Here is a 23,411-nt window from a genome sequence, read left to right on the forward strand (position 1 = left end):
GAGGTAATTATGGCCATGACCAAATAAGGATGGTTATTATAATTTATAATAGTGAAAATTAGAAAAACTCAAATGTTAAAGGATAAGAAAAAAGTAAATTATAGTATAGCCATAAAATGGAATATCAGAAATCAAATTGGACATTTTAAAGATTATTTTGTGACATGGAATAGGTTTATAATACACTACAAAGTGAGAAGAAGTATTCTTTTTCTGCTCCATCACAATCCCCCCAAAAATTGTCGGTTTTTTTTTTTTTTTTTTTTTTTTGTGTGTGTGTGTGTGTGTGTGTGTGTGTGTGTGTGTGTGTTATGATATACTCTGGTACTCTCGCCATGCTTGATAGTTGACAACTTAAGATGACTTAGTGTCTCACATTGTTCTGACACTTGTTAACAATGACATAATGAGTATCTCTCTCTCATCATATACAATGACTTTACAATGGGAAATTTATTTAAAAGAGAAAACAATACTGGTGAGTAAGTGAATACATGTTCCTCATTATAGAACCTTGGGGTAAGCATTAAGAAAATAACAGTGATCTTAACCTAAATTGGAAATACATTTAGAGGTAACAAAAAGAAATGTGTCATCTACTTGACTTTCTGATTAAATTGACAATGCAACAATATACTTTTTTGCTACTCAATAAAAAGACTTGGATATGAAGTTAATAATAAGAGGGGTAGAGTATGTGCTCTGAAACCACATGCAAATTACAAATCACCTGATAGTCACAGAGGTTCCTTCTATAGTAAACTGAAGCAGCACAGTATGGCAGTTGAGAGCTCAGCCTCTTTTGGTCAGACACTAGACTCTGTTGCTCTGTGTGCTTGGGCCAGTTACACAGGCTCTCTGTGCCTGTTTGCTCACCTCAAATGTGGGCATGATGATAGTACCAATGACACAGGGATGCTGTGTGGTTTAAATGAATATATTTAGAGTCCTTAGAATATACATGGTTAGCATTCAATAAATGCTGTCAGATAATGCCATTTTTATTATAACTATTACTATAATGGGGGTTGTACTTGATATTTTTAGATGTCAATCATTTTAAAACTTTAGTGAAGTTGAATGGTTACATAATATTTACTTGCTTGCCCCCTCACTGTATTTACCTATATTTCTGTAACATTTTTTACTTTGGTTTCTTAACACACACAGACCAAGAACCTGGGAGGCTGTGGAAGCCAGGAGAAAGAGACAGGAAAGTCGGGCACCCATTGAGCAAAGACTAGTTCAAAGTGGCAAACAATACAACCGAGGCTATGGAAACCTGGCTCGGAGGGCCAACATGACACCCACAGTACAGGTGGGTACTCTAGTAACTGTACTGACCTGCTTTACTATGGGTAGCTTTTCTGATTGGCTTGACTTCCATGTCTTTCTTTTATGATAAAACTTTCTCAGCTGATGAAACCAGAAGACACCTTTGAAGTTTGCAGAGCATATGTGACACACATATGTGAACCATTTAATATATGACTTGGGTATCTACATGAAACTCTTGACTTGCAGTGGCCCTCTCCAATTTCTCTGCTTTGTTGGCCTCTTGGCTTTTTATTTTGAACTCATGCTGCAACCTTATTCTTTATCGAGCCCTTTGGGTCCCTGACTCAATTTGAACTTATAATGGGGACTTTTATGTATAGCACCTCCCTACTTAGGTCTCCATCCTAACTTCCTACTTCCCTTTTTATGAATCAGAACTATGAATAGGTAGGTCCTTACATTGTTATAGCCCATGGAATCTGCTCTGGCCTAAAAAGGGAGGAAGATTAGAGAATAGGCTGGTAGGCAGTGCTAGAGTTTGAGTATAGTGCAGTCAAATTGAAGGGGAGGGAATGTGAGCAGGAGGATTTTAGAAAGTAATACTGCTAGAATCTCAGGGGTGAAGGATAGGACAAAGTCTCAGGTAATTTCTATGTGTTTGTCTTGGTTGCCTGGAGTGACTATGAATAAGAAATGGGAAGTTTTCCAGCAAAGATGACAAGTTGTTGCATGAAGGTGGATTTAGAGATTGCAGGTGGAGCCTTCCGGCAGACAGTGGGAAATGTGCTTTCAAGAATTCAGACCATTTCTCCATTGCCTAACTACCAATTAGTTTAAATGAAAGTAAGCAGATACAGTGTAGACTGCTATTTCCTCTTCTCTGTTTATTTGCTTCTTAGGAGAATATAGGTTCCTGCTCAGATCATTCATGTTGGTCTTAAATAAAGACATATTGTGTGGCGCTCCACTGAAAAATCTAGTGCCACAGCAATCTGAGACTCAGAGTATTTTTAAAAGAATCATAAAATGTAAAAAGATAGGTTATCATGCAGAAGGTTGGTAAGCAACACTATATTAATTCTACTGCCTATTAAGTTGGTTTCTAAAAGGAAAAAATGTCAAAAGGCACAAAAACATCAGGTCTAAAATAACACAAAGCCATAGATCATTTTTGTGACATCCCATATTATAAACTATGATTTAAGAGCTTTAATAGACTGTGGCATTAAAATTAATGAATGACAGATTTGAAATATGTTGCTTCAAAAGTAAACACAAAGTCAAATGGTAATATTTTGCAAAAGGTATATAATATCAGTCCACAATGTAATTTAGAAAGTTATTTCAGCCAGAGTGCTTATCTTTATATAAGAAATAAAGGAAAAAAACAGCTAAATAATTGAAAAAGGACAGAAAGTCCTTGAAAGAGGAAGAAATAAAGATGAAAGCAAATGAAAAGATACCAATAAAAATTTCAAAGAAAAAGATAAACTTATAAAACTCAAAAACATTTTTTTCCCCAGAAAAAATGTTAGGAACAAAATAAGTAGAATAAATCCATGACAAGTGCATATAAGGGAAAACCCTCTGAAGGAGGAGAAGCACAGACAGAAAAAGGAACTAAAAAATCACAGTAAGAATGAAGACTTGCCGACTGCTCATTTTATTCCTTACAAACCCTCTATTGATAGAGTGAACCATAGCTCTGCAGATCACAGACAAATATAAAAGTATGCATTAATGCAAGAAAAAAATTCTATAAAAAACCAGACATCCATCTTTGGGTAGGGAGACAGTGAATGTGTTTTTTTCCTTTTCTTTTTAGCTTTCTGTGTTTTATTTAAATATTGTACATGAAGCTACACCACTTCCAGAAAGGACAGGATTTAGCTCTACTGAAAATGAAGCTCTCTAACTCATTTCGTATTAAAATGTAATACAGCAGAGTCTTCTTCTGCTGCCAGCTAATTCAGGAACAGAGCAGATGACATTCTTTCCTGTACAATATGTAATGCTAACTTCCCCCATGAGGAAGAGTAGTTATCTCTGCTTATCTGTCATGTTCCTAGCCTGTGTTTCCAATCATTATCTTTGAATAGATTGATCTCCTCTCTGAGTTCTGTGCGGCCTTTTTCCCCCCCAAGAAACAAATGACATGCTACTCATGTCTACTATTGTCCTTTCTACCTAGGTTTTGTTGGGCCTGGGCACTGTGTTCCTCTGGCTCCCAGAGTTTGAGAGGAAATGGTAGTGTTTTATTTGCACATCCTCCATTTTAGACACTCACAGTTCCTTCTGCCCTCTCACACATGCGTTCCAGAATTCGGTGAATACTGGCGAAGCTGGGTCTGTCGGCAGGCAGCTTGCTCCAACACAGACGCATTAGATTGTACAGCTCCAGGGGGCAATTCTCAGGGCAGGAGAGGATGTTGCCATCTCGCACATAGTAAATGACCTCCTCGTGGGCCATCCCGTAGTAGGGCTGCAGGCCATAGGAGAAGATCTCCCACAGGACCACACCGTAGGCCCACACGTCAGACTCTGTGGTGTAGCGGTTGAAGAAAATGGACTCGGGTGGCATCCAACGGATAGGGATTGCATCGTTCTCGTTAGCTTTGTAGTAGTCTGCTGAATAGATGTTCCTGGAGAGGCCAAAATCGGCAATTTTGACCACCATGTTCTCGCCCACCAGGCAGTTTCTGGTGGCTAAATCCCGGTGGACAAACTTGCGCTCTGAGAGGTAAGCCATGCCAGCTGCTACCTGCCTGGCTATGCATAGCTGCTCAGCACAGGAGAGGGGCGGGGGCCCAGGGCTGGACACCTGAGCCCTCGAGGACAGGTCACTGTGACTGAGGCTGTGCGCTGTGTGAGGCGACATGCTGCGGAGGAACTCGTTGAGGTCGCCATAGGCCATGTATTCAAAGAGCAGGCACATGGGCTTCCCCACGGCACACACACCTGGAACGAATAGCATCCTTTGTTAGGTTGGGTTTCCAAAGCGACACACTTGGGAGAGCACTAAAAGCAAGTGACCAGATCAGAAATAGGGGGCCCTGGCTTTTTGTTTACAGCTTCATAGTCAAATATGGACCCCATCTCTTTGTGTAAACATCTATTTACCTAATAAGATGCAGGTATCTATCATTCCTCCTACGGTGCCTTAGCTCCTGACCCTTCCAGTGTCAGGTTTTTCTTCTATCATCCTTTAACATAGTACTTACTATCCTATGTCATAAGCATTCATTTATTTGAAATTTTCCTCCCCAACATTTTAAAAGTAGAGATTATGTCTTCTTTACATTCTGCAAACCAACTACATGTCTGGTAGACCAGGTACTCGGTGTTTGGTGAAGGAGTTTATGAATGGGTGTTTGAATATGTAAGTAATTCCTCTGTGTTTCTGCTGCTGCTTCTTTGAGGAAGGATAGTAAGGAAGATGTCGCATGAAATTTTTAAAGAATAGCAAAAACAATCCCAAGATCTTAGATGAAGTTTTCAGGTTGCTGCCGTAAAACATTCTGAAATTTAGGTTTAACAATATTCACACTAGAAAGGAAAAATGTTAACATGAAGAGTCTTATAATTAGTTTCAGGAGGATATTTTCATATCTTAAAAACTTGCTACATTTGAGAGGGAAACTGGGCAACTTGGGATATAGACCCTTTGGGCACAATTTTGCATCACCATAAAAATAGATTATTAGGTCTATTTATTTTAGGCAATAATTAAAAGTCTCTATTCAGTAAGGAAGAGAAATAAAAACACTATTTAATCTTGGCTTATTTATTGTAGGGTTACTTTTTAATTCCAGGGACATTAACAAACACTATATTTCTATGTACTGGAAAGAAAAGAAAAGAAATGACAACACTGTGAAATATTAAAAAGCCCATTTTTAAAAACTGAGGTGAATTTACGAAACGTTCCACTCCTTATATAGAATCTAGTGTATGGGAAGGAACAGAGACATTTCTCTTGTCAAGGCATGAAGCAAAAAAACACACAAATGAAGTATGAAGGAAGGAAAACTGGCAAAGCCTCTGTTTTCTGATACAATAAATTTCTTCACTTATATGCTCATACCTAACAGTTTCACAATGTTAGGATTGTCAAATTCTGCCATGAGGGCCGCCTCCCGCTGAAAGTCGGCTTGCATGTCAGCTGAAGCCTCTTCTTTGAGCATCTTCACTGCCACCATAGTGGATGGTTCATGGGGGAGTAAGCCTGGAGCTCTGGGAGGTTCATTTATTTAGAAAGAAATAAAAGATCAGGAATCGTATTCATAATCACATGTCTATGCATATTCATTTACATTCCCCCATTTTTGCAGCCTTTTCCAGACCTCAGAATCAAAGATACCAATAAGTAGATTGTTCTTAAAATCCCTTGACTTAAATTGACAAAAATTCCTGGGCTATTTTCAATGTAGATTAAGTTTGAAAAGTCATAAATTATAGGAATTTATATACCACGGACCACAGACCCAATGGCATTATCATTACCATCCTAACTCCCTAATCTCTGGTTAGAACCTAAATCCTAAGAAAGTAGGGACCCATTATTCATCATTATGTCCCCAAAGCCCCTACAATGATACATTGCATATTTTTGTTTTTTAATAAGTATGTGTGAGATTTTCATTAAACATGGAAAGTTCCCCCCAAGGCCACCTTGAGTGGATGTAAAGTTGTGTCCCACCCAAGAACACCAGGTCAAAGTGATAATTGGTGTTCACATTCTCTGGCCCAGCAGTTTTGTGGAGCTGCATCATACAGAGAGGATATTTTATTCCAGTTCACACAAAGGGCTGGCATTGGGCCGAATGCATACTAGTTTCTCAAGCTTGTGTTTTCTAACATTTTTGCATTACTTCTTTTTCCTTTTCTATTTTGCTATTCTAAGAACATCTATATAGTACCTACACAGGTCAGGCCCTCTGTGTTTAAATAGAAAAACTAGTTCAAAATAAACTTTAAACAAAGTAGAGAATATAGCAATAGAAAATGGAAGAGAAGTGTACTTGAGAATTATTTACTAATAACATTACAAGAAATTATTTAAAATGTATTTAAAATTATTTTCTTAAAAGGAAAGATAATTAAACTTTGCTGATTACTTGTAATTTGAACACTATACATATGAAGACTCTTCCTTATATATTCACACCCTTCTAGTAGAGAGGGAAATTACTTAGATTCAAAGTACAGTTCTCAATACAAGTAAAGTTGATGGCTTGAAGAATTAACTCCTTTGATAATAACTATTATACATACTGGCTTTGGTAACTTTTCAGACACAATGTATTTTAGTGAAGATATTTTTTTTACATTTTTTTTTTACCTTGCTTGAAAGACCCTTCCAAATGCTCCTTCTCCAATATCCCTCACATATTCAATGTTATTCCTTGGATACTCCAGGCTGAGCAATTTGGGATTCAGAAGGAGTGGCATCCTCTGGTACATGGGGTTAGGATGCAGCCTGTCCAGCAGGAGCTCAGACGGAAGAGTAGTGAGGGTCACTGCTGCTGATTCCCTGCAGGTTCAGACAGGTGAGATCAGTAAGGAGCTCAGGCTCAGGTGAGATCTTTATACTCAGACTTATGTTCTAAAGAGATTTGGTATTTAGTAGGAAACAAAAGAAATTATACTAAGACAGCCAAAGATCGTTCAGTTTTAGAGCAATGAAGTATTTTTGTTTGGTCTAGAGTCAAATGTCACATTTTCTCAGGAGTTTTGTCACTGTCCAGTCTAGCAGTGGCAATGGAGATGAGGGGGAAGATGGGAGCAGGAATAGCCATATTCTTCCGAATTATTGTTTAGCTTCTCTGTGCTGAAACTGTCAACCTGAAGACATGTGATTCTATGCAAAAAGATATTTGTAAAGATTGTGGTGGGGTGCTTAATTTTAGAGCAATGCCATGGATGTCATAAAAAGTCTGGCATGGCAGTAATATATATTCCACCTCCCATCCCCTATTCCAATATTAAATATGTGGGTTTTAAAACATTACTACATGAGGTTAGATTAAATTACAACCTCACCTTTTCTTATTTTTCCATTGTTTTCGCCTTCGGCAGCAATAAAGAGTAGTTATGGTAAGAAGCGCAAATACTGCAAAGCTGGACATGATAGAGATGATTACAGTCATGGAGTATGCAGGTGAGACAGAGAAGGTGGAGGAGGAGGAAGGCAAATTTGGAATGTCCACATTTGGCTTTGAGGACGTCATTGATGGGAATGCTGAAAGAAAACAATAATGCTTGTCATTCAACCTTAAACTTTTAAGATCCAATTTTTGTATTTAAGCAATCAGTAAACTAAATTTTAAGAATGAGTTTTTTTATGTATCAGATTCTCCCAGGTTATATATATATATCTATACAATCTAATTGTAAGTATCCAGTGAGGTCCAGTTGAAAGTATATCCAGCTTATAGGAGCATAGAATTTTAAAAATGAGACTTAGAGAAAAAACATTTTTTGGTCACAACCAAAAAATACAGACCTGGGGGAATAGGTAGGGGCTAGAATGAGGGGATGAAGGGCAGGAGGGAGATATATATAATACTATCAATAATATGAAAAATAATAAACAAAAGCAAAACAAATTGTTGTTTATAAAAAAACAAAAAAACACACAATAGTTTCTGGACTGTGCTCTTTCCAATGCATCATATTGTTTGTGACATGACAGCAATTGTGGAATTTGTTATTAAATAAAATACTTTAATGAAATTATACTTGAAATCAGGATTGTCTAAAGTTGAGCTTTTATACTGTTGTTTTATAAACAGAATAAAATTAATGGAAGAAGATGAAAACTTGGGACACAATGAGCAAAAGTTAGTTCATCTAAAAATTGACCACTGTCAAACTCCCATTAAAAAGGTCTTATGCAATATAAAAACAAAGTGAAATCTGCATTACTCCTGGAAACCAAAAGATGCCAAATGCATATCACTCAGTAGAGTGCAAAGTCCATTAGATATCTATAAAACAATAATATTAATTATATTTTAAATTCTTTTAATTGATTAAGTAAAGACAAGAATGTGGATACAGGGTATTTTAATAATATAATCAACAGGAAAGTTTTACTAGTAAAGAATGACCTAAAAAGAGAAAATAAATCTTATTTTGAAATATTTGTGGAAAAATGACAGACATGATCTTTTTGTCAGCCACCAAAGAAAATCTCAATAAAATTAAAAAGCAGAAATTATGCAGATCTATTATTTGACTAAAATGCAATTAAATAAATAAAATCCAATAGGACATCTAAGAAAATATATTCAGTATATTTTCCATCAGAGAGTAAAAAGTAGCCATACATAAAGACTAGAAAATGTGGTGGTATTATTGATGTGAGAAAATGCTAAGTAACTGATTTACTATCTGAAAAGGGATTTACTATCGGGGAAAGGGAGGGAGGAAGAGACTGAACATAAACTGCACCTATAAATGAGGATAATGGAGGATGGGGAGGGGGCGGAGGGTGGGGTGGGAACCTGGTGGAGGGGGGAAGAAATGAGGAACCTTTGTAACAATATGGACAATAAAGATTGATTTAAAAAAAAAGAAAAAGAAAAAAGAAAATGACTTCCTAATAGGGGGTATGGAATTTGGCCAAAACTGTGCTAAATGATAAACTCATAGCATTATCTCTTTCCATTAGATAAAAAAAAGAGAAAGAATTAAACATTTATCCCCAGACTTTGGAAAGGAAACAAAAACTACAGAAAACAAAGGAAAATAGAAGATAAAGTAACAGTCATGTACAAGCAGAAATTAATAAGTTAGAATACATATACCACAAATGATAGAATTTAAAATAGGTGAATACTTGGCCTTATAAATGTTATTAAGTAGCCTATCAATTGAATTTTAATTTTAAAAACATAGAAAAGACACAAGCATACAAATTAGGAATGGTGAAGGAATTAGACAATAGATTCACAGGTCAATAAAAATAAAATAATTACATTTTTTAAATCTTATGGAAAATGATATTAATTATTAAATTTGAAGAATTAGAAAATCTGAGTATAGCTATAACTAGGAAATGTAACCAGTTAACTGCCACAATATTTTGAATTTAATTAAAAAAAGAGAGGGGCCTAAACTGGAGAGTGAAACCTGCTACTAATAATAAAGATGGGGCAATCATTAAAAGACAGGGAGAAGTTACTATTTTTGTATCTGTATTTTACCAAGCAGTTCATGCCGTATTTAACAGGCAAGGGAATGTAATTTAATTCATAAAATTTGTAGTATAATTTTATTAGTAAATAAAAGGTAGTTTTTCCTAAAAAATACCAGAAAATAGAATTCAGTGGCATATTAAGAGGATAATCCATGATAATTTAGGATGACTTATTTTTTAAATGCAAGAATTTATATAGTTTAAATAATAGTTTTGTTTTATGGATTTAATTACTTCTTCATTTAGGGATAGTTTTGTTTTGCTTTTCCTTGATTATTGTTTCTGATCTATTTGCTCTGCTCTTCCCTAGAGTGACATTGGTTTTACCTTCGGATTGAAATAATCAATTTGGAACTCCAGTTTATTTCCTTTTAAAGTTTCTCTCCTCAACATGATTTTTAAAAAAATGTTTTTATTTATTTCAGAGAGAGGAAGAGAGAGTGAGAGAAGGATAGCAGCATCAATGATGAAAGAGAATCATTGATCAGTTGTCTCCTGCATGCTTCTCCTTGGTATCAAGCCCACCACCTGGGCATGTTGGCTGGGAATTGAACTATGACCCCTTCAACCACAGAACCACACTATCAGACATCTTCTCATCATGATTTTATCTCTTTTCCCTTTCCTCTGAACATCAGGGGAATTTTATTCACTTATTCTTCCATACATTAAAGTATCCCTATATTAATATTGATTCTTGGTATCAAGAATACTGTAGTGAACATGATACATCTTGATGTTAATTTAACTTGGCCCTAGCTGGTTTGGCTCAGTGGATAGAGCATCGGCCTGTGGACTAGCAGCGGTCACCAACCAGTGGTCTGTCGTTCGAAAGGTTGGCAACCGCTGGACTAAAGAGTCCCAGGTTCTACTCTGGCCAAGAGTGCATGCGCATGTTTCGGGCTCGATCCTTAATAGGCGGTATTTGCAATCAATGATTCTCTTATGATTGGTGTTTCTATCTCTCCCTTCTCTGAAATCAATATGTGTGGGTATGGGATGGAGAGATAGTATTCTCTAAAAAAAGAATAACATGTATCAGGGCCTAAACCAAACAGTTGTGGTGCCTTTCTAAAAGTACATCTACTAATAAAAGTTTTATTGTTGGCTTGGGGAGTGTCTATAGGTAAGGCTAGATCTAGGTTTCAAATGTAAAATTCTATAATAAATAACCTGTATATTGCATTGTGTTTTTACCACCCAAAGGCAAATCTCTCTGTCACCATGTATTGTTTACCCTTTATGACCTCCCCCCAAACCCCTTTTCTTCCAGTAACCACCACTGTTGTTTGTGTGTGTGTGTGTGTGTGTGTCTTGTTCATTTGTAAAGTTGATATTTTAAGAATAGAAAATGACTTTTTGTAGGTAATTCATACTTATATCTTTATATAATTGGCTAAAAGGCAGAAATATGGGTGCTTTTTGTGCATGTTAGTCCTATCTAATCTAGGATTAAAGGTCAGCAGCCCCTTCCACACAGTAAACCCTCAGTGAACTACTTGAATGGATGAATGAGTAAACAGTTGAAGGATAACATAGACCTCAGTCAACAATTAAAAGTCCAATCAAAGTAAAGTTTGCTTAGGACAAAGACTAGAAACATTTCTTTTTTATTCTTTCAATTTGGTAATAACAACTTGACAGACTTTCAGAATAGATTTTTTGTTTTTGTTTTTCCCTAACTGCTCTTGTTTTAAAAACCCTGAGGCATTCGGTTGCAGCCAGTAGCATTTCTTAAAAATACTTTTAAGTCTTAGTCCTTTAAGCCAGTAAAATCAAGTGCTGGCACTTAGCCAAGTGCAGAGGTGATTAGGTTTGGAATATGTATCACAGGAACTAAATATGATTTAAGTCTCAGAACACTCAAATCCGAGGAAGCTGACTGACATGAAAAATTTTCCTCGTATCATTCTGAAGATTTCTGCATTTTTATAGGTTAAAGCACTCTGATGTAAGTTAGTTTCTAGGACATCCCTTTTCAAGCAAACTTTTTGAATTCTTTCCCAGGAATTTTGAGACAACTATTTTAAAATAATTTGGATTTGTCCCTGTAAACTTTTTTTTGGAAATTAGCTGTCTTAAAAAACACACACCTATCTTCCAAAAGAGGGATCTGTTGTCACAAGTAAAGATCGTGAATTGGCTCAATGAAGAAAAAGATGTTTGTTTTCACTCTGGATAATTAGCTGATACAGAAATCATGAATGTAAAGTCAAAAGTGACATTTTCAATTTGGTGTATTTTATAGCCATGTAAGGGATCAAGCAAGCTAATAATCTTGAGGTAGGAGATAGCATTTGTATCATCACTAAATATGCGGCTCTCCATGGCCTAATTAGCTGAGACCACTGATTTTTCTCCATGCTTTCCCTGGGTACTACCTTGGAGAGGATCTATAGATTCTGTTCTGGACATTATGAAATATGAGTGTGTTTCAAAAACACACATACACATGCACAACTCCACTTACATACATAGAAGATTTCAAGGGCACAACAAAATTACTTACTTGTTAGGTTTTCTTTTTTAAAATCTGAGGGGGAAAGGATAAAAATCTGTTTTAAGTGAGCATTCAGATATCTCAGATAGTCTGTGAGAGTGCTAAGAACAGCAAGTTCTCTTTCAGCTCTTTGATATGCAACTAGAAAACATTCTTTGTGTTAAATGTGAAAAGATTGCGTCTTGAAAATTAAGCCAGCTGTTAGACGTTCCTTACAAAGTTCATTAAAGCAGCATGCAGGGATCCAGCTTTGTTTGGGAGGTCAGCATTTTCAAACATGTGGCTTATTTTTGCATGCTTAAAAATCTGCTTCACTGGCTAAGAAAGAGGACTTTATTTCTTTATCCCGTTCCTCTAGAAAGTCTGAGAAGTTTCTTAGCCATTTCTCTGCACATTCCAGAAAATATTACAAGCTCTCCTAAGATCCCCTTCTGAAATAAGGTAAGCTCTCAAGCAGCAGTTAGAAGTGCTCTTTAATTTCTCTGAGAACAAATTAAGTAAATCCTTATACTAGTCTGTGCAATTAAGATTTGAATGAATTGAAATGCCTAGAAATATTAGGATATTGAAGTGCACACCTTAGTTTCTTCAAAAGTACTAACTATTTCTTAACCTCCAAAGTCTTGCGAAGACTCTGTTACCTAAATATGGCAGTCTGGTACAGGCCCGTGGGTCCCAGTGCATGCTGGGGAGCTTGCTGCAGTCCAGCAGCGAGAGCAGATACAGCCCAGGTCTGTGGAGTCCCCTGTGGCTCTTATCTTCCAGCGCCAGCCATTCTTTTGCACAGAAGAGCTCCTTCACCGCCAGGCAGTATTCTCTAAACAGTTGATGGAGAACAACACTTGATGAGTCACGGCATGTTAGCGCCAAATTTGTGGCAGTGCCTAAATTCTTTATTTTCAAAACATCATCCTAGCACATTGTTCTCACAAGAGGGTTTTTGAAAGGACTGTTTTATTGTAAATAATGTGAGGCTTTCTGGAATATATTATCCTATCAGATGAAATGGTTTCTCATTTTGTTTGTAATAATTAATGCTACTTTTAAAAGTAAGATGACATGTGAAGTACGTTTTTCTTGGAAAAAATACAAACTTACAATTTCAAAAGGTATTAGATTAGGAATCTGTTGTAATCTGTCTCCTCTCAACTTTATAGTATAATAACTACAAAGGTGCCAAAACAAAGCACACAGTTTCAAAAACACACATACTAAAAGTCATGGATCATTGTTAGTCAATTTCCATTCTTGGAGATTTTCCTCTAATCTTGGGGCTAATGGGAAGGGCCTGAGAAACACAGTCCTCACCTCTACATACTTGTCTTTCAAAACAAAACCATACAACTTTCCTGGCAGGAGGGCATGGAAGGCCTTACCCAGCCCCCGCTCTGGAGAAGCTGAGGCCTGTCCCATTGCTGTGTGCTTCCCTGCTTCTCCCCCTCCTCCCCACCCCAACATGAGACAAGAGTATCAGTACTTAAACTAAAATAGTGGGTGGAATGTATTTTAAAATATATACAGTGGCCAGTGTGGCTCTGTGGTTGAGCATTAATCTATGAAACAGGAGGTCAAGGTTCAATTTCCAGTCAGGGCACATGCCTGGGTTGTGGGCTCCGTCCCCAGTGTGGGACATGCAGGAGGCAGCCTATCAATGATCCTCCTCTCTCATCATTGAAGTTTCTATCTTTCTCTCCCTTCCTCTTTAAAATCATTAAAAATATATTTAATATATATATATATATGTTTACACATATAAAGTAATATTCTGAAATGCTCATCTTGATCTCATATTTATTAGCAAATAATGCTGAAATGCTTGAAATGTAGTTTTATTTTCCTTTATCTCTTGGCTTACTAATAAGATATATATTAGTTTAGGATTTTTTTTATTTCATAGAAAGCAGGATATTTAAGAATATGATAATGTGAACAATAACAAGGGCAACAGACTATTATACTTTTATATTTTCTAGAAGTTCAGAACCCTTGTATTGTAAGGTATCATCAGTGATTTACATGATAGGAGTTTTGTCCAACTAATTGCCTTCTATTTTGGACAAAAGCCAGTTTTTGTCTTTACTAATGCATAAGACAACTTCCACTTTTGAAAACTCTTCCTGTTTGGAGACAGCTAAATACATTCACCCATTTATTTACTTTAAATTTTACCTGCAAATGGGTATAGGAGTAGGTACCACCCCAGGGTTGCATTCTTGGAAAATGTGGTTACACAGCAAAGCCTCTGCTGCTGGCCGGCAGAACGGGCTCACTGCTTTCAGCTCACTCCAGACGGTGTGTACGAGTAGTTCTTGGGCCTCCTCAGGGTCCGCGTAGGAGTTGTTGAAGAAAACAAAAGCACTGTTTGCCAGGACAGCGTCACACACCTCCCCTCTGTACTGGGCGCAGTAGCCTTTGTTATCTTTCTGTGGTTTACTGAAAGAAGCAGTGAACAGTGTTCTCAATCACATGCTATTTCTTAGCAGTTAGTCTGTGTTTTTTTCCTCCAGTTCCCACATCTATTGTACATTACAGAAATGGGAGAAAATTGCACTAACAAATTGGTTGAAGTGCTCCATGTGAATACTGTCTTCACATTTCCACCTGCAATTATTTCACCTCTGGCTTACTCCAGAGAGCTATAATGAGGATCAGATGTGATAATCGATGTGGGAAGCTTTGGAAACTATAGGTATCTTTATATATAGAATTTGAATGCTCTTAATTAAGCAGTATGAGATTCTTCTTACAAATAAGCTGTGTAGATAAACAAATACATAAAATAATATTCATCATGATGATTAAAAAATAATCTAGCATAGTAAATACTCTGATCCAAAGCTTTACAAATAGTTTATCTATGTGTTAGGATAGTTAAATACTTAGATTTTGTAGCATACATATATCTTTGAGACACTGTCCATACTTAGATTCTCTCAACCATCTTTCCAGCATTCCATCTACATATCCTATATAATAAAGAGTTAATATGCAAATTGACCCTCACATAAGATGGCCACCCCCATGTAGTCACAAGATGGCCACACCATGTGGTCACCAGATAGCTGCCCCAAGATGGCTGTCAGGGGAGAGCAGTTAGGGGTGACCAGGCCATCAGCGGAGAGCAGTTAGGGCGACCAGGCCTAAAGGTTAGTGAGGGCAGTTGGAGGTGTCCAGACCTGCAGGGGAGAGCAGTTGGGGGTAACCAGGCCTGCAGGGGAGGGAAGTTTGGGGCGACTGGGCCTGCAGGGTAGGGATGGCAGTTGGGGGGGGGGGACCCAGGCCTGCAGGGGAGGGAAATTGGGGGCAACTGGGCCTACAGGGTAGGGAAGGCAGTTGAGGGGGACTGGGCCTGCAGGGGAGGGCAGTTAGGGGCAATCAGGCTGTCAGGGGAGGGCAGTTGGGGGCAGGTGAGCAGTTAGGCGCCATCAGTCTTAGATTCTGAGAGGGATGTCCTACTGCTGGCAGTCTGAGGGTGCAGGCGAGGCTGAAGGACACTCCCCCCCCCCTGCATGAATTTTGTGCACCAAGCCCCTAGTTTTATATAAAGGGTTCTAAGATCAGAAAATTAAGCAAATTATAATTTGTGCCAAATTTTTAAAGTGTTAAGAAAACCCATTTGAAAAATTGATACTTTAATTAGAAACCAACCATTGGCTTTTTTAAAGCAAATCTATTCATTGAGATACAACTCAATCAGGTAAAACAATGAACTTCCAAAAAACAATATACTTATAATGTTTTGTAATATAAAATTTTCCTCTAATTTATACTTGCCTTTCCCTAATTAGTCTACCTGAATTTGACCATACTACTTCTAGCATGTTGCAGGTTTTTAGAACAAAGGTCTTGCTCTATAAGAAAACACAGAACTCCCATGAAAACTTGGCCAGGTAAGGTTGGGAAGACACCCAGAGAAATAGCTATGACCCCACTTCTTAGGGAAGGAGCTCGGTCTAAGATAACACTAAGAAAGTTCAGAAGAAGCACAATGTGGTGCTTTAAGAAACTGAATAATAATACCTAATAATCAGAAATTGCTCAAACCGGTTTACAAAATGGTCTCACATATTAATATATCTTGGAAAAGGGAGGATGGGTATGTGAAGGTGTGGTTCTTCACTAACAGGAAAAAATTGTCATGTAGAAGTTCAATATTTCCCCTACTGTCTCTGAGCTGAGAAAGATTCATGCAGGCTTTGCTGTCACATGTTAACTATTGAATAATGGTTCTTTATTTTTCTGGTTTTTTTTTTTCAATTAAAAGCACTCATAATTTTTTCTTTAATCTCACAAACAAAAAACATTGGAAACTAGAAAAAAGAAAGAGAAGAAAAATAAGTGGAAATAGCCTCAGATAAGGATTATTAAGTCAGTTACCAGTCTCTCACTGAATTTCTGCTGTGTCTCCTAAAAGGCTCTACATTTTTTTTAACAACTTTATTGACTTATGGTATTGAGTCTTCATTTCTTTTTGAATATTACTTACATAATGCAAATATATATATATAAGAAAAAACAGGCTATGTCTTTAATAGAAATGAAACTGGTTGCAGTTTTGGTTTTTCTATCAGCTTGAGGTTAACTAGCCTGTGCAAACCCTTTGTATGCTGGGGGAAACCGTAAAATACAAAGTATATGGTTCATATTAATTCTCTTTGTCTCTAATATTTCTGGAAGCTTTAAAGACTTACTAGGATTAGTTCTACAATGTAAGAAATAATATACAGGACCAAATATACACATTTTATGCATATGATATATATACAAATATATTATAAGTTGAGAGAGTCCGAGACTGCCCATAGTTTCAGAGTTGAAACAACTTTCTTTTTTACTCTTCTCTTACAGACTTTATAAACCTCAAATTGTATGTATTTATTAAATTTTAGAGGCAAAACACAAAGGCAAATTGGGCCATTTTGTCCCTCAACCTCCTAACCCTTATACTTAAACAAAATTTGAAAGGAGCTCACAGTAACACTTTAGGGGACAAAATAAATGCAAATAACTTGCATTGTTGTCTTTTGCAAGTGAGGAGACCCCTCCCTGTTTGCAAGCAGTTCTTGGGAAGGCCCTTGGAGCAACACCAGAAGCAGCTGGTCCTGTTGTTCATTTGAACAGTGGGGCAGAGGTCACAGGGATCTGTTCGCAGAATGTTAGTTATTTTAGAATGATCTGCCAGACTGTCTCGGTTAGTTAATGTTAGTTAATATTGTTAAAAATGTTAGTTAATATTGCTCATGGAGCCAGTCCCTCTCTCTCTCCTGACAAACTAAACCTGGCTCATCTTCCTTTCTGTAAAGTTTCTTTGAATTATCCCAAGTCCCCCTTTTAAATTCTTTTATTACACACAATTTTCCTTGGTCAAATGGAGTACTTAAAAGAGTCTCAGTACACCATTTACTCTTACTCTCTCTGCTTTAAAATGCATGCACATTTTTGAAAGTGATTGTATAGTTTCTATGAGGAAGACCTCTATTGCCTTTGAACACAATGCCTTGTCCATGCAGAGGACTAGCTGTGGTTTGAGATAAGGCAACCCCACTACTCCAGTGAAAAATCTACACCTTCTACTGGCCTCTTTAGGGGTGGCCCACATGTCCCTCCTTTGATGTGGAAAATCTTTCCCTATATCCCAACTCTCTGGTCTACTGTTGCACTTTCCCAACAGGGTTCTATGCCTCTTCCAATCTCCAAAGCAAACTGGAATTTTTATTCTTTCATGCCTTTGTACATGATTCATTCTCTAAGGCAGTCAACAAATACAAACCACAGGTTACATTCAGCCTTGCTGCCCATTTGTATATTTCCTGTGACCTAAGAATGGTGTTGAAAAAAAACACACCAAAAAAAGTCAAAATTATATGAAACTCCAATGCCAGTTCTGTAAGTTAGGTTTGATCAGAGCAGAGTTATGTTCCATCATTTATGAATGGTCATACTGTTTTTACCCTGAAACAGTAGAATTGAGCAGTGACAACAGAGACTGTAGACCCCACAAAGCCTAATATATTTAATATCCAGCCTTTTGCAGAGGTTTTCTAACCCCTGCTCTAAGACATATATCAAATGTCATTTTTCTGAAATGCCAGACCCAGTGTCCTCAAGTAGAAGCACATGGCCTCCCCTGAAAAACACCTCTTATGTTACTTCTAAAATTACTGTTTATTTATTGTGTGGAACAGAGAGTGATGTAAAGACAAAATTTAAATTAAATTTTGAAAATGTATTATATTAGCCAAATATATACACTTTAAATATTTGTACACATATCAGTTATAATCTGTATATACATAAGAGTAATATAGAGTTTTATATATACTATAGATAGTATACAAGGTGTACATAATTACATTTAGAATTATTTTATACATGTTTTTATATCATTCATTTTTACTTAGCATGATATAAACATTTGCCTATGCCATTATGTTATTCAAAAACATCCTGAAATCACACCAATCTATCTTATTGGTAGATATTGAAATTGCTCATACATTTCACCAATAAATAAAAGGAAACGTTTTGGATTTTATTGTTCATACACTTACTATTTCCCTAACGTAAGTTATTAAAAGTGAATTTATCCAATATTCATTTTAAGTTGCTTAATAAAAATTATGCTCTCTAGAAAGGTTATTGCTATTTTCTTCCTACCAACAGAGTTTGAGAGTGCTTGTGTTATCACAAGTGAAAAATGGTGTGGGATTTTATTTAATGAGCATTACTAGGTATTTGACTACTAATGAGTGTAAAATTTTTCATTTGCACTTATATGCACGTGAATGGTCTACTTCTGTTCTTGAGACCTTGGAATTTGTATGTGCTTCCATTAATATGTTGAATTGTTTTGATTATTTACTTTCCTATATATTGCCAGGAACAGAGTGAGTGGTTTAAAAATGCATAGAAAGAACAGGTGTGTTACCAATAAAGAAAGGGTCTGTTGGTGGCCTGCATTTTAATTTAATTTTTACCATGTTTATGTTGTATGTCCCCTCAGTAGCTTATTCGGCTTCACTGTAGAATTCTTAAGGATCAGAACTCTGTCTCTTAGAACTGTGATAAATGAGTAGGCCAAATCTATATGAATTGGGATAAGATAAAGAACTAACCAAATTTTCACATGCAATGTGTTCTTTCATTCCATGAAATTAGGAAGAGTGGTTGGTGGTTTAGATCCTGCTCAGGTACTGTGCTAACTGGGTTAGTATAGGCATTACCAATCTAAGTTCTTGCATCTGTCTACCTGAGATCAAATGTAGGCTTTGTAGTTTGCTAGGCAGTCCTGGCAATTCTTGGTGCAATAGGTTCTGCATCTAAAAATATAGTAATGATAATAATAATGTTTGCCCCATAAAATTGCTGAAATGCTAACATGAGAAAGGTGTCGACCACAAAACTTAGCCACTATTATCACTATTACTATTATTAATTTTTCTTCATCTCAGTTTCATCATTTATAAATTTAGAGTTTTTATAAAAGCCAACTTTACTGCAAATAAAACACTGTAAATTGCCAAATATTATATTACAAGGTGATACTTCCTTATCTACAGGATAAAGCAATGAGGGAGAGTTTGGGAATCAGTTCTGGATTCTCTTTCCAAGCCTATAATTTACTTGCTCTGTAAGTCACTGGAACTCTCCATTTCAAAGAAACTATCTTAGTTTCTTTTCTGTACAATAGGGATAATAATAGTACCTATTTCATAGGGATTTCCTGAGGATAACTTTAAATAATGCATATAAAGCCAAAACAGTGCTTGATACACCCTAGATGTTATTCAGTAGATGTTACCCATCTTCATTTTCATCATCACCTTGTAAGAGTATTAAAAGGATTTGAAATTAGAAAGTTTCTGAAAGATTACAGTGCTCAGCAAATAGACAATAGATGGCATGTCAAATATAAATTAAAACTCAACAAAAGAAAACATTGATATAATAACAATGTCTTACCTCCATTCTTATAACAGGAAAGGAAGTTCCCACAGGAAATAAGTTAAAAGGGAAAAGAAGCAAAAATTAATACATTTTCATTATATGGTTGCAAGAGATAGCTTTGATAACTCTAATCTCTTAAATTTCTGGAAAGTTCTCTGCTTCTGCTAGGAGGCTAGATACCACATTAACAGGCAGATTTTGAGAAGATTAAGAAAATATTGAGTGTCTCTAAGTACTGAATTCAAGTCAAAGCAACCATGGGAGCCATCAGCACAGTCAGGGTTGTAGCTCCGAATATACCTCCATTAGCCACCAGGGGCTTTTCATCCAGAAAACAAGATATGGAGGCTAAGTGGGAAGAGGTGAGAGGGAGGAGTAGAAGAGAGAAGGAGAGATGAGAGAGGTGTTATTTCCATAGACTCACTAGCCTTACAGCCGTGTGACCTGTGCAGCCACACCGCGGCCTGCGCTCAGAAGGACTATATGCTTAGTTTACTGCACTGCTGTCACCTTCTTGAAATACTTCATTTATTAACAAGAGATCCTGCATTTTCATTTCACACAGAGACCCATAACTTATGCCCACAGCATGAAAGCTCAGGGCACTGGGAAAAAGGCCCTCTCCTCAAGTGAGTTATGAGGCTAGTGGCAGAAATGGCCCCAACTTGGACTTTCCCAAGGCAGGAAAACCCTTGCAAGGGTGTAATTGACCAGCATCTCTGAATGATTTCATTTTTTTTTTGTATAGGAAATCTAAAACTTCGCACTCTTTATCAAATACTTGATCTATGTCTGTCTGGGCCCCAGTTGCCATCATAAAAGTAAGAAGTAAAACATAGGCTTTGACTAAATCCAATTTGCCTTTATAGAATTTCTCCTAATGTCAATTTCTAACTCCTTTTTAAGGTTTCAGGTCCATTTGGGTATTCTTCTTTTGCTGAGTTTCTGCCCAGTTGGTGTGGCTTAATGGTTGAACATTGACCTATGAACCAAGAGATCACGGCTGGACTTTCTGTCAGGGCACATTCTGGAGATGTGGGCTCAATCCCCAATAGGGGTCATGCAGGTGTCAGCTGATGAATAAATCTCTCTTATCATTGATGTTTTTCTCTTCTTCTCTCTTCCTCTCTGAAATCAATAAAAATGTATTTAAAAAATAAAATGAATTCTTCTGAAAAGTCTGTCCTCTTGAAAAACCTTGTAAACTCAGAGATTTGTGTTTCTAATCATCTGTTAGGCATTTGTGAGGGTTGATGACTATGAGGTTTTTGTAACCTTGAGTGTGTAAGTCTTGTCTTTATGGGATTTTTATTAAATGAGTCTGATGATGAGGCTCAGAAATCATCCTACATGTGGCACCACTATGACCCAAAACCTCATTCCAATTCTGCCACTGCACAGATAGAACAGGTGGAAGGAGACATCAGGAAATTCTTCCAGAGAAATGGTATGTAATTTAGAGAGGTAAAGGCAGATTCTGAGAGCAGCTGAGCAGGGAAACCTGTTGAAACTTGAGGAGGCCAAGGTTATGTATATGAAAGAGCCCTTAATTTAAAATGTAAAAGGGAGAACTCAATACCATGGATATGTGCCAATGCTAAGGAGAATCCAGGCATAGTACTTGGGAGGAAATAATAAGCTTAGATATGCTTCTATTTAAGGACAAGTAAAAAAGGAAAAATGTAATTAATTAAGGGTGCATTGTTGTCTCAAGAATATTAAGAAAATTGGAGGATGCCCTCATATTCTGGGCTTCCATGCATTTCTTACTGAAATTTCTCATATTTTCTTTGGAGGGAGGATGGGGAGTAGGAAAGGGGTCCAAGAACCTTGCAATCATAAACAAGTGCTTTTATCTCAAAACAAGATATTTTAAATTCCAAAAATTTCCATAAGTCATCAATATTTGTAGTATTTTTTAAATTATCTGGGAAGTCAGTAAAACTTTGGCTCTCTTCTAAAACATACAGTGACTCTAATATAAGCAAGCTGCCTGATTATAAAGAGTGCTTAGCTCTTATGCCTAACTGCGGAACAGCTGGTAGCAATCATTGTGGCTACTGGCTATTACTCCTTCTTGCTTTCCCCCTTTACTAAAGACAAAAACAAAACACTTCTAATCAATATGAAACCAGATAGCCAGGTGGGTACTGAAAATATTGGGAGAAACAGTAAAGTATGATTGTCTAATCACTCTGCTGTATAAATGAAACTAGTACAAAATAATATTGAATCTCAATTGTGATTGAAAAGTAAAATTTAAGGAAAAAAAAGAAAACTTATAAAGCCACCATGAAATGCCAGGGAATAATAATCCATTGTGTATATTCACCATGTATTCTTTATGCATTTGTTTGCTGATAGACACTTAGGCTGTTTTCCTATCTTGGCTATTGTGAATAATGCTGAAAAGAAAATGAGAGTGCAAGAATCTCTTCAATATCCTGTTTTCACTTTCTTTTGTTTTCTTAGATATAAATACAGAAGTGGGATTGCTGGGTTACATAGCAGTTTATTTTTAATTTCTTTAGTTTTCATAGTGGTGAATCAATTTGCATTCTACCAACAGTGCTCAAGATGTCCCGTATTTTCCACATCCTTGCCAACACGTTTTAATACTTGTCTTTTTTATGATAGCATTCTAATGGGTATGAGGTGATATTTCATTGTCTCTTTCGAAAATACGTCTATTCAGATCCTCTGTTCATTTTTAAATCATGTTGTTTGTGTTTTTACCTTTTTAAAGTTGAATGAGGGTTTTTAAAAACAAATTTTGGATATTAACTCCTTACCAGATACATGATTTGCAAGTATTTTCTCCCATTTCATATGTTGCCTTTTCATTTTGTTGGTTTCTTTTGCTGTGCATAAGTTTGTTAGTTTAAAATAGTGCCACTTACTTGTTTTGCTTTTGTTGCTTGTGCTTTTGGTGTCATATTTTTAAAAATTGTTGAAAAAAACATTGTCAATGAGGTTGCCACCTATATTGTCTTTTTCGTCCTGATGGAAAAGATTTCAATCTTTCATTGTTGAGTAGGATGATGGTTGTGGGTTTGTCATATATGGTCCATTTTGTGTTGAGATATGATCCTCCTATGCCCAATTTGTTGAGAATTTTTATCATGAAAACATATTGTATTTTGTTGAATGCCTTTTCTGTATCTATTGAGATAACGATATAATTTTTATCTCTCATTCTATTAATGTGGCATATCATATTTATTGCTTTGCATCCCTGGGGTAAATCTCACTTGATCATGGTGTATGCTCCTTTTAATGTGCTATTCAGTTTACTGAGGTTTTGTTTAGAAATTTTGCATCTGTATTTATTGGGGGTAGTGGTCTGAAGTTTTCTTTCCTTCTAGTGTCCTTATCTGGCTTTCATATCAGAATAATGCTGGCCTACTAAAATGAGTTTGGGTCTCTGCCATAAGGCCCAGGATTCTGATGACAAAGAGAAGGCATCTTGCCAACTATCCTGTG

At 36.6% G+C, this 23,411-nt stretch overlaps 1 protein-coding gene across 4 annotated transcripts in view; it reads right to left on the reverse strand.

Annotated features, from left to right (window-relative positions):
- Window positions 1-306: 306 nt before the first annotated feature.
- The window catches only part of MUSK (muscle associated receptor tyrosine kinase), a 65,654-nt gene continuing 42,549 nt past the window's right edge, over window positions 307-23,411 (reverse strand). For 2 of the 4 annotated variants that reach the window (XM_036433046.2, XM_036433042.2), the window contains 8 exons: window positions 19,944-19,950; window positions 14,151-14,414; window positions 12,623-12,798; window positions 11,991-12,014; window positions 7,321-7,519; window positions 6,620-6,811; window positions 5,363-5,511; window positions 307-4,236 (listed from right to left, as the gene is read on the reverse strand). In XM_036433046.2, coding sequence (XP_036288939.1) covers window positions 3,554-4,236; window positions 5,363-5,511; window positions 6,620-6,811; window positions 7,321-7,519; window positions 11,991-12,014; window positions 12,623-12,798; window positions 14,151-14,414; window positions 19,944-19,950 — 1,694 coding nt within the window. In that variant the 3' untranslated portion in view covers window positions 307-3,553. The remainder of the gene's footprint in view (window positions 4,237-5,362; window positions 5,512-6,619; window positions 6,812-7,320; window positions 7,520-11,990; window positions 12,015-12,622; window positions 12,799-14,150; window positions 14,415-19,943; window positions 19,951-23,411) is intronic. The other 2 variants (XM_036433047.2, XM_036433043.2) reach the window with 1 other exon arrangement.

Source organism: Pipistrellus kuhlii, unplaced genomic scaffold (assembly GCF_014108245.1).
Source record: "Pipistrellus kuhlii isolate mPipKuh1 unplaced genomic scaffold, mPipKuh1.p scaffold_m20_p_12, whole genome shotgun sequence".
Lineage (NCBI taxonomy): Eukaryota > Metazoa > Chordata > Mammalia > Chiroptera > Vespertilionidae > Pipistrellus > Pipistrellus kuhlii.